At 43.1% G+C, this 15305-nt stretch overlaps 1 protein-coding gene across 1 annotated transcript in view; it reads right to left on the bottom strand.

Annotated features, from left to right (window-relative positions):
- The window catches only part of RASGRF2 (Ras protein specific guanine nucleotide releasing factor 2), a 272235-nt gene that overhangs the window by 44861 nt on the left and 212069 nt on the right, over positions 1-15305 (bottom strand). The window contains exon 18 of the mRNA XM_032277037.1: positions 6784-6890. Coding sequence (XP_032132928.1) covers positions 6784-6890 — 107 coding nt within the window. The remainder of the gene's footprint in view (positions 1-6783; positions 6891-15305) is intronic.

Here is a 15305-nt window from a genome sequence, read left to right on the forward strand (position 1 = left end):
CCATCACACAAAGGAAAAAGTGGTATCAATCCCCATTTTTACAGACGAAGAAATGGAGGTCTGGAGGAGCTACATAGTTTGCTCAGACACAGCCAATAAATGCCAGAGCAGGTGCTTTGATCAAGATCACCCTCCTGTCACAGCTCCAGACGGATTCCAAGTTCCTCCAGCTCTGAGAGCTGTGCTACAAAGGCACACTGGGACTGAATTTAACTCCGACTGTGATTTTTGGAGATGTAAAAACTCTCACCTCAGCTGCTAGGAGTGACTAGAATGGGGCTGTGAGATCCGCTAATTCCTGTCTTCTACCCCAGACTGTATTTATTTGTTAATTGTGTTATAAAAGTATTAGGGAATATATATTTTAACAAAAGAGTGATAAGGATTCTGTGTGTGTGTGTGTGTGTGTATAGGATAAAGTATATACAAAACCCTCTTATAATGGGAAAAGGGTGTATATATGTAAAATATAAGCAATGTTAAATGTAAAAGAAGAAATTGAGAAATGAATATCATTGGACAGATGAAAGATTTTATCCTGAATATATTAAAAGCTCATAATGTCAAAAGGAACAATACTAAAACTAACAGTACACAGGTAACACTCAGGAAGATGGGCAGAGATTTGGGGGAATCCCCTCAGGTGCTGGAAAAGTCCCAGACCTTGAGGCGGGTGGCAGTTATATGGGTGTATACACAGGCTGAAAGACACTGAGCTACAGACTGAAGTTTAGTGCCCTTTAAATGAGATATGTGATATTTCAATAAAAATGCCAAAAAGCATATCAATTGAAATGTAAACTCAAGTTATTCACTATTAGCTAAATATGTATCTCTTTCTTCACCATAAAACGAATGTAAGAGGACTGAAGCAAGTTAGAAATATAACAGCTGAGCTATTTTGATCGATTCTGTGAAACTGCTCTCCCAAGGCACCCTAGACTCCCTGCACCGTAAGTAACGATGGAAGCATCAAACGGCATCACTGCTTCGTGCCAGTCCCAGCAAAGCAGTCGGCAGTCTGTCCTTCCCCACCTGCATGGAGTTCTGGGCAGGCACCAATGTCTTCCAGTACTTTTTAGTTACAAGAATAGTCTCATTTCAACAGTCAAAATGTCCAGTCCAGTATATTCAAAACCTCAGTTCAGCCTCCCTCTGGCCCTGGCGTGGGCTGCTTCCAGCCCGGTGGCCTGCACAGGAGGCCCTTTCTGCTCTCTCCACCGCCTCCCCACTAGCTGGCTACTGCTTCTGATCCCACAGCTCAGGTCCAGGGAAAAGCAATAGTTTGGTGTGATAGTGTAGGCGGAGCCCGGCCCTGGATCTCTCTAGATATGGCAGGTGGGAAGTGGCCAGCTTTTTCCATGTGGGGCACTTTGGTGAGATTTTGGAGACCTCTCTGTGGGAGACTTAGGGCCAGCTCCCCGGACTCTGGCAATGTCTGTCCTTCTGTGAGTCCCTTTCAACTGCCCCAGGCCCTGGGCTGCCAGTGGTCCGCCTCACCCAGCCTCTGTCTACGCATCAGCCCTCCAGGCAGTCCTCTTGGGTAGGATTCAAGGCTGTCCAGATCGGACTCCCCATGGATCCACCTGGTTCACTGAAACACATATGAATGCATCTCACTCCTAGCACATCCACCACTCTTCATTTTGCCCAGCGAGCACCTTTGAGGGGAGAGGCTAGCTGGTTGGATTCCTTGAAGCATTTCTCATGTGGCTCGAAGTGAAAGGAAGCATCTACCTGCTTTCCCCATGGTGGTAGGAACTTACAGACAACTCTCTCTGGAAATCACTCCCTCCTTGACCTCTTCTGCCTCAATTCCCACAGGTGGGTGATCACAATTGCTAGCAGGATTGATTTCACAAGCTCCTAGCTGGTCTTGTGTAGGTGACCTAGCCACTCAATTAAGGTCATGCAGGCTGTGGCTACCTATTTTACCTGCCCCTGTGCCTTTGGTCCTCTGCCTGAAAGTCAGAAACAATCAGAAGAATTTGATTTAATAGCTGGCCACACATGTAATTTTGTTAAGTCCAGTGACTATTAGTGGGCCTTTTCCCAGTGGCTGGAAGCCCCTTGAGGCCAAAGCCTGCATGGATCTTATTCACTCCCACACCTACCCCAATGTCTGGAACATTCTGGTGCCCAATTCTTATTAGTGAATAAATCAAGGAGGTGAGAAAACAGAAAAGGGAGTAGCAGTATTCCTCTGCAAACTCCTTTGGGGAGGAGATTTTTATGTAGGTAAGTCATTTTTGTCTGATCTCATGTTCTAAAAACATTCCCCTAAGCCTACAATTAAGAAAATATGTGACTGTTTTATTCTCAGCCACTTGTCGCTCAAACGGTACTCAGAGCCTAATGGAGCCAGTGGTAACCTGCAGACACAGCTGCAGCTCTTTTACCACTGTCACTCATGGTCTGTGAATGTCCTCGAATAACTGGACAGAACATCTCTTCAGAACTGGTTGGTCAATAAGATAATTGAAGAAAACCAAAATTGCTATAGATTATCCATGAAAGGCCCTCGACAGAGACTTGTGCATAGATCTGAAATGTCTGTAGCCAGCCCCCATTCGTCTGTCTGTGCACAAAGGACAAAAGCAATCATGGGAGCATTTGGTTAATAGCACTACAGGTCTGACACCTGCAGGGACCTGGGAATTGTGTAAATGATATGAAAGGCCTCCCAGCAGGAGATGCTCAAGAAGTGTGTAGACATCTAATGAAAACATTTCCTTTACTTAGACTGTCTAAACACACAGCCGGGATTTCTGATCGATTAGTGGTTCTAATATCTGTCTGGGCTGACTTTGGAAATGTTAAAGTCTAGAAAACGACCTCCAGGAAAGAATGAACAATGGAAACATTAAAATAGAAGCTCAATTTCACAAGTGCTAACTGGGCATCTGCCGTGTGGTCAGCATTGCAGAACTATGTGAAAGGAGATCCAAGGGTGAATGAGACAAGCAAGGAGCTTACAGGCTGGTTGCAGGGCGAAGAACAGTGCATCTCTCCTGTCGGCAGCTGAAAGGAATTTCATCGCACACATCAATAGCATGCTCTATGCTTAATTCAACATCACCTTTAACTTCATCACATCCTTGGGAGAGGTAAAGCAGAGACAGTTGTTCTCATTTTCAGAAGAGGAAGCTAACACCCAAAGAGGCCGAGAGACCAGCTTGGGGCCCCATAGGAGCTACAGTGGCAGAGCTGGAGAAAGAACACTGGTACCCTGGCTCTGGGCTGCCGCTCCCTCTGCGGATCTATAGACAAGGCACATGGCAGAAACCCAGCTTGGGCCTGTGGCTTCACTTTCAACTGAAAGGCAACAAATGACTGAGAATGTGTAACAAAATGAGGAGCAATAGGCCAGAAAGTATTCACATATGAAGATTTTTAGAACCCTTTAAAAAGGGGACATCAGAAGCCTCCCAAAATATTAACTAAAGAAAAAACTAGAAGGCTCTAGAAGAAATGCTCTCCTAGCACCACATGAGGGTAGAATTAGGAGGTGGTATCCTGGGGCACTCTCACTTCTCTGGAGAACCAACCCCTACCCCCATACTTCTGCTTCTAGAAATCGAAGTGGCCTCTCTGGGTAGTTTACCGTGTGAGAAAAAATGTAATTGTTACCATGCTTGGCTGTAGTTTTGAGATGAGTTCAACTTCCTACTCATTTTTTAAAAGCTACTGATTCAAAATAATCAGGTTGCCACGATACTGATATATTCTTCCTGAAATGGACTCAACTAGTAAAAAGTGAATCAGATAATTAAAAATCATCTTATCCAAGCCCTTCACTTTATGATGTGAAAACCAAAGACAATAAGGGTGAGGGTGCGTTGACAGTCGGATTATAGCGTAGGTTTTCGGACCAGCAGTCCCAACTATAGTTAGATGCTGCCTTGGGAGAGTAAAGGCCTGCAGATCAACTTGGATAAAGATACCAAGATAGGCTGTTGCTCTTTCTGAGGGGGCGTGGGGGGACAGAGTTTTGCTCTTGTTGCCCAGGCTGCAGTGTGATGGCGTGGTCTTGGCTCACTGCAACCTCCATCTCCCGAGTTTAAGCAATTCTCCTGCCTCAGCCTCCTGAGTAGCTAGATTACAGGTGCCCGCCACCATGTTCAGCTACTTTTTATATTTTTAGTAGAAATGGGGTTTTCCCATGTTCACCAGGCTGCTCTTAAACTCCTGACCTCAGGTGATCTGTCCCCCTCGGCCTCCCAAAGTGCTGGCATTACAGGCGTGAGCCACTGCTTCCGGCCCTACTCTTTCTTTAAGCACCATTAACAGTCAGCTTGCTTGGGCTCCATAAAGCCAGGGCCACCTTCACGTGTTCTGAATGAAATGGCTCAGGCTAGGCCCACAGGTGGTGAGAAGAGGCACACAAGGAGGCCCCAGGACCATGAACTGAGAGCCGCTCTGTCTGAACCATTTACCAATCCATCACCAAGGGCCTGCCTTGACTTGCTCAGACTGCCCATTGTGGAGGACAAATGATGACCAGGCAGCCATAAGTGAGTCAGTAAAAGGAAGAAAGGGAACCTGGACACTCAAGCCAGCAAAAAAGAAAAAAAATGCCCTGAAGCAATTCCCAATAAGTGGACATTTCACAGAAATGTCCTACCCGTGGTCATGTGCTCATACAGAGGATGAGGAAGGTGACAGGAGATGCACATGACAAGGTTACACCAGGACATGGATAACCAACCACAGTCCCTGAGGCCCACTCACACACACAGGGGAGGTAAGGAAAGACTTCGTGGGAAGACTTCCTTGGGCACATGAGTGAATGAAATAGCCAGGGTCTGTATTTTACACAATGGTAAGGTCGGAAGAGAAGACTGGATCCTTGAGCTGTTTATATCACTCACCTATGCCTCTGCTGGAGGGAGAGTCTGAGGAGCTAGGATCCTTCTAACTGGAACTGGAGTGGACGTGCTGGCTCATGTAGAAGCACAGCTGCAGTCACTCAGGTCGCAAAGCATCTGAAATGCCTAAACAATTCAGCTGCCAAATCAGGTGGCAAACTTTACTGTATAACTCTTTATTGTAAACGAGGGCTTCCGTACATGAATCTCTCCCATCTAGGAATTTTCTTTACCAAAAATAAAAAACACTCAGCATACTGTCATTCGCTTTGGGGTATTTTTGTAGCAACTGTAAAAATTTTATGTGAATTGGGAGGGATTACTATTTGAGATAATTAGAAAAAGAGGGCCCTGGGGATTGAGAAAAGGGAAGTCAGGTGGATAGGGAAGCAAGGCTGGAGGGCTTTGGGGAGAAGATTTGGAAGGGAGGAGCGGAGCTGAGGCCAGGTGAGAGGACCAGCTCGGCCTTGTCTGTGGAAGCTACTTTGCATCTTAGAAGCCACTGTGGGCCCCAGGAATCAAATGTCCAGCTTCTTGAGTAAAAAAATCAGAGAAGAATAAGATGGACCATCAGACAGTGGAAAAGTTGTAAATGCTAAAATTCGTGATAGTGTTTTATCTGCAGTGAGGCAAAATGGATTTACCAGTAGCTCACTGAGACTACAGGGAAGAGACTAGACATTTCTCATGAGCTAAGATGGTTCTTGGAATTTGACTCGTATAGGATTAAAAAACTTTTTTTATTTATTTAAGATGTATGTAAGATGGAATTTTTACATTCTTTAGTATGCTATCTTTATTTTAATTAATATTTAAGAATTTTTATGGGCTTACTTGTGGTGAGGCTTAAATTCTACTTTTCCTAATTAGTAAATTCTCTTACCACAGGGATTTCAGGAGCCTGCCCGCATGATGACCCTATTGAATAGACTGTCATTACCAACGACGACACAGCAGACACACGACGGCCTCTGAGAATATATAGGCAAAAACTGCAATTACTTTTGCACCAACCTAATAATAAAGACCTGGGAATACCTTCTCTTTTTCTGTTATAACACATGAGCCTCATTAGTGGACTGACAATTTAATTATATTTCTTTTAATATATGCTTCACATGCTCTGCTCTGAGCCATGCAGGGCCCCATTCTCTCTTGCAAACGCTCCTTGCAGGGTGCCAGGCAGGTGCGCGTCCAGGAGGGACTGCCTGGCATGTGACAGTGGGTAAGAAAAGCACTATGTGTGCATCACACCAGGGGAACACAGTGGCGCCTGATTTGTTTTGCAAAAGGCAAATAAATTCTACAAACTTGCACTGAAAACGCATAAACAGATCACAATTGGGTGTCCTGTCAGTGTAACGCAATTTAAAAACAGCATTGGGAACCAATACATCAAAGGGCATGAGGCAAAATATCTCCAGAATGCACTCCCTGACCGGATCCCAGAGTGTTATTGACCTCCAGGAGACACCTGCTGTCTGCCTCTGGGGCACTGTGGTGCTTGCCTCTAGTTGGGTGGGGGGCAGGGGTGCCGACAGCTGGCAGCTTCTCAAGCATAGCTCCACTTAGAGAGTAGACCCTGTGAAAGGTGCTCCCAGGGTAGGTGGTACAGTACAGTGGCCTTTCTATGGCTCAGGTGCCCATGGGCAAGGGCTGTTTCCTCAGAAGAGGCAGGGACAGGGGAGCCCCGTTTCACCGTGCCATGTCATTTGCAGATCTGAAACAGTGGATGTTGGCAAGACACGTGTGTCTGCTTTCATCTGTATGCCTAGCCTATTTCTTCCCTTCCTAAGTTCCAGTGGCAAGGTTTAAACTCAACTCCAAAGAATCGGGAGGTGTCTTACATGTGTCACAACTTAAAAAGGTGATTTTTAAAAATCCCTGACAGTAATCAACGAGGGCCCTGACTTACCTGTGCATGCTTTGAGACCCAGTGACGGAGGACATTCAGCACTCGATTGGTAGCCGTTCTCCGTATGATGAACTCTTTATCACACGTTCTCTCTGTGTTGTTAAAGCCTTAGGAGGAAAAGAAACACACATGGGTTGCAGTTAAAGCCACTCCCCAGGGACCCGGAAAAGGTCATATATTTTAGGACACTGGTTAATGAAACTCACAGATGACACTTCTTGGCAGAGAGGTGTGAGTGCTTCAGACGGCTGTGAATTCTGCTCACCTATTTCACTCTCAGCAGTGAGGCCCCCATGCAGTCATAGGTGCAATTAAATGAACAATGCACACATATTTCTTAAAGGCCACTGATTAAAGCTAAAGCTGCTCTCCTGACACTTCCATTTATGTCTGTCTTGCTCTATAATACAAAGCCAAGAAGCATTTTTTTTTCTTTTTCTTTTTCTTTTTTTACTGCCACCCTTTACACACAATCACGAAGGAATTTTAACCAAGTATTTGAGTAGGCATTAATTTATACTTTGCCTCAAAGTAACTGCACGATCGATAACATTTTCAATATCTGTAGATGGACGAGCCCGTATCTTGGCTCATGGATGATTCAAATACTTTACTTTGCAGCTCTATACTGAGAAGCAGTATAGCATGACTGCTAAGAATGTGTACTTAAAAAATATTACAAGAGTGGATTTTCACCACACACACATATGCAAATAGTTAATATGTGAGGTGATAGATTTGTTAATTTGGTTTGATCATTCCATGACATAAACATATATCAAAGCATCACATTGTACTCCAAAAGACTATAATATCTACAATTATTATTTGTCAATTAAAAAGGAAATTTTTAAAAACCCCATGGATTCCACAACCTGACTGCCTGCTCTCAAATCACTGTTCTCCCACCCTGGCAAGTTGGGTTGTCTCTCTGGTTTCCCACGTTCCTCGAGAGACAGTAATCATACCTACCTCAGAGAGGTTTTGTGGGATTCAGACTTGTAATACATGTTAAACATTTGTAATGGCACCTAGCACAGCAGTGAGACTGCAATAAATGTTAGCTATGATTACAATTCAATCTTGGTTCAGTGCCTTTGAGTCTTCTCTGTGCTGGCTGATGTCTCTAACTTGGCTACCTTTTTGTTATCAATAAACCATTTTAATATTTTTCCACTGACATCCTGTTTTAAAAGATTCTGCCTTCCAATCACAATGAAATCAAATTTCCTTTAAGCATCCATTAAAGCCTTATATAACTTCAGTGGCAAACTTCTTGAAAGAGTTGTCTATACTCACTGATTTCGTTTCCTCACTTCCTATTCTCTTACATCCTACTCCGAGCTTTTCATCCCATTTCAGCAACAAATCAGCTCCCATCTAAAGTCATATCAATAACCTTTGTGTTCCTACATCCAGGGGACAGCCTATCTCTCCATAGGAAATCTCATCTAGGCCTACCACTTAAATGATTACCTACAAGCAGATTAGTCATATATTTCTATCTCCAGATCTCTTCTGAGTTCCAGATCCATATACACAATATCCAATTGTCTCCTTCTATTTTCCTGTTATATATATGTTTCAAACACGCCTCAAACTTGATTTAAAAAATCCATGACCTTTACACCAAACTTTGTCTTCTTCTAGTGTTCCCTATCTCAATAAAGAAATACTATCCTCCCTCCAGTTATGTAAGCCTGAAACTTTGGAATTATTCCTGTCCTATCTTTCTGCTGTTTCCTAATAATTTTACCTGCTACATAAATCTCAGATCTGTCCCATGTCTTCCCATCTACACAGTCAAAATGGCGGATGAGCTACCCGCAACTCTGTCTACTGTAACAGCCTCCCAACTGGTCTCTATTCTCACTCTTGCCTCCCCAAATTTGTTTCCTCACTGAAGTCAGAAAGATCTTTTAGGATCTTAGAAAGAAAATTAGGATGTGTTGTTCTGGCATTTAAAGCTCTTTAGATGGCTCTTGGGATAAATACTAAACTCCTTAACACAAACTACAAGGTCTTTGGTGATTTCTGCCTAGCTCCTCTCAGCCTTTTCTGAAACCATATTTTTCTATTCTTCTTCCATGTCACCATACGTCTTTTTTCATTCATCCTCACCCCAGGGCCTTTGAACATACTGCTCCATTATCTGGAATAATTATCAATCCTCTTTTAACTTAGTGAAAGCCACTCTTGTTTCCAAATTCACTTCTTCAAATGAGCACTTTCCAGCCTGAACTGGGCAAAGTCCCTGTTACATATCTCACAGCACCACACACATCTACCTTTTGGCACTTAGTACATTTGCAATTTTATACTTATTGATGTGATTATCTGATTAATATTTGTGTCCTCCATGAAGACAGGGATCTAGTATGATCTTGCTGGGCACGAGCACCTGTGTGGCACATAGCAGATGCTGTACACAATATGTACTTGCAGAAAATGAAAGCCTAGATAGTAGGAACTAAGTTTTATTGAATGATCTATGATTGTAAGGATAATTGAGTGAATGACTGAAAGAATAATTCTCGGAGCTTATGAGTGAGTTAAGAGAAAAAAAAATCTAAAAGTTTCTAAAGGCCAGAGGCCCCTTCTCCTTACTCCTCTTTGAATGTAGACAGCATCTTCCACCCACCAGTAGACATTTTAATTCTGTCAGAGGATGGTGACGATGTGTTCTTGGCAGAGGAAGTATCTTGGGAAAAAAAATCTTTTGTTATTAAAAACGTAGAAATTCTATCACTTCTCAGCCTTTTGGCAAAGATCAAGTGTAAAAACGTAGAAATTCTGAGTAAAATATAACAAATATCCTTCTAAATGCATAGCTGAGCTCTCAAGAAAGTAAGGAATTTTCCATGGTCAAATACACAGAGGGATGTGAAAAGCAGAACAAGTCTCTGAACTGGCGCTGGCTGTCCTGAGGGGAGGGATGGTGGTCAGTATCATGGTGTTCGAATCATAACATCCACATGGTTCAGGAGAAGAAGCCTAGGGCCTTCATGAAGTCGGGATGGGGAGATGGGAACTGAGACTCCCACATAAACCTGGAACTCTCAAAGGATGATCGCTCTGTAAAAGAGTGTAACAGGGAAAAATTCTCCTACCTACAAAAGGAGACTACTAAGAAACTTGTCTGCCTCTGCCTCAGTGGGGTCAGGGGAGAGGGCAGAAATGTCCTCCTCAAGAACAGATCATCGTAGCCCACCTCCTGCAGGCTGGAGGCTCAGGTTGAACCACAATTGTGTGGTCTACCCATCTAAGGAGAAGTTAAAATAAAAAGTGGCCTAGGCCAGTGATAACCCTGAGGACCCCAACAAAAGCACGTGAAAAACCTCTGTAGAGGAACACACACCTCAGCCTGGATCACCATGGAAAAAGCCCCTGAAGAATAGCTCACAAACCAAAATTACAAAACACACACACTGTCCACATAAGCAAGGATCAATAGGCACAGCAATCAGGAAGCTGATGATCCCCATTCCACCCTTCCATCACCACTACCAAGAATTTCAGGTATAAGAACTATTAGCTAGCTCTAATCTAAACATATGGTATGTATTCCACATGTGCAATATTAATACAATAGATTCTCCTGGATTATGGAGAATTGGGTTGTGCTGTGCATGTGAAAGATGTCTAAAGCCCCCAAAACATTTGTTATTTGCTTTTCCAGAAAATGGCACAAGGACTTCTTGGGGACGGATCTATGATTTTAGGACAGAATGGCTTCCACATGGTTACTGCCACCAATTAGCAGTGTAGACCATATTTAAATTTTAAAATAAACATTGTCCAAGCAGCTCTCCATTTAGGTGGTGGCTTATAAGCAGAAACTCTGGTAAGTTGTAGAAAATTGTTTGCATAGCTTTAAAGACTGTGAAAAGTGGTGAGATGGGCATGTCTGATTAGAAGCATGTTGGCATGGACCTCAATGTCTATGTAAGCAGGAACACATGATCAGCTATTCTTGTCACCCATGACAGCACAGTTAAAACAATCACAGCTAATGAGTATACAGCAGCACCTTTAACAAAACTTGATTTATCAAACTGCTACAGGCATGTCTCTTGGAGAGATGACATCCGGTTTGGGGCATTTCTAAATTGCCCCAAAGGACAATTTGGGAGAAATTAGGAATTAAGAATTGGGAATTAAGAATGCCATCTCAGTGATGCACCATTTTTCATTTCATACAAATGGGACATAATCTGTCCAATAGCATCAATGTTATCAATGCGCTTTGTTTTGCCCAGTAGATATTTTTCTAAAGAACTGTAGGCAAGATAAAATCATGCAACTGGTTTGTATACTACTGTGCACTTGGATTACAATTGCATTTCTACTCTTTGGTTGCTGTTATGAAAAGATCATTAAGATTTATTGTTGCTTAGAAAGCCCTTCCCCAGCCTGAACTAGCTAATGTGCCCTTTCTCTCACATGGGCCTAGTCGCCTGTTGGATTTATCCCCTCTTTTCCATTCTCTGGCTGCCATGCTGTGTGCTGCACATATGGGTTGCAGCTATTGTCTCTGAGATATTCTTCCTTTCTTCATTCTCTCTGTTCTTATATTCTCCTTCTATCCATAATTCAATTATTCAATCAGTATCTATAAAGCACTTCCTACTACATCCAGATACTGTGTATGTGCTGAGTGAACAAAGAGAGATGCTCCCTGCTCTCATGAAGTTTGCTTTTTAAAGTGGGAGGAGATGGTTTTCAAACAAGTGAGACACCAAATTTACAAAACTCAAAACTCTGAATATAAGTAAGGTGCCTATCTCTCCCAGAATCATCTTCCCAAATACCTTTTAACTTGTTACTCCGCCAGCTCAAGTACTTCTCATGTCTGCCTATTGCCCACTGAACCAACCTAGAACATTTTCCTAGACATGAAGAGGTTCAGTAACTTGTTCAAGGTTACACATCTAATAAACTGAAAATAATTGGTCAATGCAGACAAGTGGATTTTCATATACATAAATCATGGTAACAGTATTCACTGAGTCTATGAATTGACATATTGTTTCTTGAGAGGTAATTTAGGATAATAGTTATGATTACAGAAGCTCAACTTTAGTCTGGATAGAGCAGGACATTTGGTGTAGTTATCTACTGGCATATTCAACTGCTTTTAAACTAATTCCATATTTATTTATTTATTTATTTACTTATTTGAGACAGAGTCTCGCGCTGTTGCCCAGGTTGGAGTGCAATGGCACCATCTTGGCTCACAGCAACATCCACCTCCCATGTTCAAGCAATTCTCCTGCCCCAGCCTCCCAAGCAGCTGGGATTATAGATACCCACCATCACACCCACCTAATTTTTTGTATTTTTAGTAGAGACGTTTTTAGTAGGGGTTTTACTATGTTGGCCAGGCTGGTCGAGAACTCCTGACCTCAGGTGATCCACCTGCCTAGGTCTCCCAAAGTGCTGGGATTACACGTGTAAGTCACCACGCCCAGCCTAATTGCTTCCATCTTAATGGAGTATCAGTTGGCAATCTTTTGTTTGCAAGGTACAGAAAATCCAACTCAAACTGGCTTGGAGTAAAAAGGGAATTGCTATTTCACATATCTGGAGACAGTGACAGTTCTAGAATCAGATCTCATTTGATTCAGAAGCACATGACATCATTTCTGTCTCACTGCCAAGCAGAAAAGATGGGTAAGGCCATCTAGTCTTATAATCTCACCACACATCATCCAGAGGATGAGAGGGCATTATTTCTGGAAACTTCCAGTGATGACAGAGGATGTTTCTATCCTAGGGCCCCCAACCAAATCCTTGCATTTTGCTGACATGAACTGCATCATAGGCGTTCTACAAACTCATCATTTGACAATGGTAGGGATAAGGGGTGGTAAGTTCCCACTCAAAGCACATGGCCAGAATGTGAAGGGGTAGTTTCTTAAAGGTGTTATTGGCAAGATGCTAATGAGGCAACTAACAAAGGCACCAGAGTGGATGTTTGTCTTTTTTTACCTTTCTAGAGATGTGTTCTTATCCTTCAGTTTTTACATTCATCTCCTTACTCAGGTTAACCTAAGATTTTCTCTAACTGCAATTAACTGTAACCACACACAAAAAAATACACATCCTTATAGACTGAGGGAAAAAGGCTCAGCAGATCTATCATTATTTGTGATGAAAAATACATGAAGAATGGTAAAATCAATATCTTTCCTTTGCTTTCATTTTTCAAGGAAATTAGTAACTAAAACTGTCAACTAAATTGATCTCACAGATTTTTTTAAACAACATATGTTGTTTAGATTCTTAAAGGAATGATTACACATTGAATTTAAAATGAAATTTATCAAGAACCTTTGAGAACCTATTATTTAATTCCCATCATTCCATAAAAACATATCCCTTGTTTTTACAGATGAGGAAACTGAGCCTCAGAGAAGTCCAACATCCACCTAAGATCACAGATGGTAAAGGAGCCAGGATTTATGACCAGATAAGTGCCTCTAAAATGCAGGCTCCTCCCACTGACACATGCAGCCTGGCCTGCCTGTGGACTCATGAGGAGCAGGGGAGTGAGTGGTAGCTTCTTATTAGGGAGGGTGTGTTTTTTTTGGGGGGACAGGGTGTGTTTAAAGCGTGTTCAGTTGTGAATGAGCATCTGCCTGTGTATGCGAGGAGTGGGGGGTGGCACCGAATTAGCGGAGATGTTCTGGAGAAGCCAAATTAGAGAATTTTAGGAGGACAAAAACAGACCATTTTCTTCTCCTCGATATTTAATATATAATAATTTATACAAAAGGTTTTAATGTCTAAACACAGTAGGTTTTACCATTACAGCATGAATGGTAGGAAGGGTGGGAAGAAGGGCGGAAACCACGAAGCACAAAGCTAGCCCAGCTTGGTCAGACAAAATGTTTACTGAACATTTTTGCACCAATCAATGGGTAGGAGTTTTCTTCTGTGAACAAGGAAAATAATTGGCTGCTCATAGGAACCTATGATCTACTGGGAAGAGGCAAACATAATAAATAATAAATCATACAAGCAATATCATCTATAAGCAAATAAATAAGGTAAATTCCAATATTGAACAGAAAAAGGGTGACTAGGCCCATGTGAGAGAAAGGGCACATTAGCTAGTTCAGGCTGGGGAAGGGCTTTCTAAGGAGGAGACACGGAGTTGGGACATGAATGAAGAGAAGGAGAGAGTCACGTGGAGATCTGGTGGAAGAGTGTTTCAAGCAGAAAGAGCAGTGATTGAAAAGGCTGGCACAGCTCTGCTTGATGGAGAGATGGGAAGCAGCCCAGTGTGGCTGCAGCCCAGGAATTATGGGGACAGGAAAGGGAGGTAAAATCAGAGAGTAGGCAAAATCACCGAGCTTCTTTTAAGCCAATTTAAATGGGTGAATTTTATTCTCTGGTACTGGGAAGCCACCAGAGGGCTTTGCCTAAGGGAATCATATTGTCTGATGTACATTTTGTTAAGGTTACTCTGACTGACATGTGCAATGTGGACTGGAGGGGATGAGGAGAGGCCAAGAGTGAGGTAGTGATGCAGCTGATGGACCTGGTGCAGGTGGTGCAGGTGATACAGATAATGTAGATGGTGTGGGTGATGCAGGTGGTGCAGGTGATACAGATAATGTAGATGGTGTGGGTGATGCAGGTGGTGCAGGTGATACAGATAATGTAGGCGGTGTGGGTGGTGCAGGTGATACAGATAATGTAGATGGTGTGGGTGATGCAGGTGGTGCAGGTGATACAGATAAGGTAGATGGTGTGGGTGATGCAGGTGGTGCAGGTGATACAGATAATGTAGATGGTGTGGGTGATGCARGTGGTGCAGGTGATACAGATAATGTAGGTGGTGTGGGTGATGCAGGTGGTGCAGGTGATAATGTAGGTGGTGCGGGTGATGCAGGTGGTGCAGGTGATAAGATAATGTAGGTGGTGTAGGTGATGCAGGTGGTGCAGGTGATAAGATAATGTAGGTGGTGTAGGTGATGCAGGTGGTGCAGGTGGTGTAGGTGATACAGATGATGTAGGTGGTGCAGGTGATGTAGGTGATGCAGGTGGTGCAGGTGATACAGATGATGTAGGTGGTGTAGGTGATGCAGGTGGTGTAGGTGATACAGATAATGTAGGTGGTGTAGGTGATGCAGGTGGTGCAAGTGATAGATAATGTAGGTGGTGTAGGTGATGCAGGTGGTGCAGGTGGTGTAGGTGATACAGATGATGTAGATGATGTAGGTGGTGTAGGTGATGTAGGTGATGCAGGTGGTGTAGGTGATAATATAGGTGGTGTGGGTGATGCAGGTGGTGCAGGTGATACAGATGATGTAGGTGGTGTAGGTGATGCAGGTGGGGTAGGTGATACAGATAATGTAGGTGGTGTAGGTGAGGCAGGTGGTGCAGGTAGTGTAGGTGACACAGATGATGTAAGTGATGTAGGTGATGTAGGTGATGCAGGTGGTGCAGGTGATAAGATAATGTAGATGGTGTAGGTGATGCAGGTGGTGCAGGTGATACAGATGACGTAGGTG

Source organism: Sapajus apella, unplaced genomic scaffold (assembly GCF_009761245.1).
Source record: "Sapajus apella isolate SASKATOON/1434 unplaced genomic scaffold, GSC_monkey_1.0 scaffold1, whole genome shotgun sequence".
Taxonomy (NCBI): domain Eukaryota; kingdom Metazoa; phylum Chordata; class Mammalia; order Primates; family Cebidae; genus Sapajus; species Sapajus apella.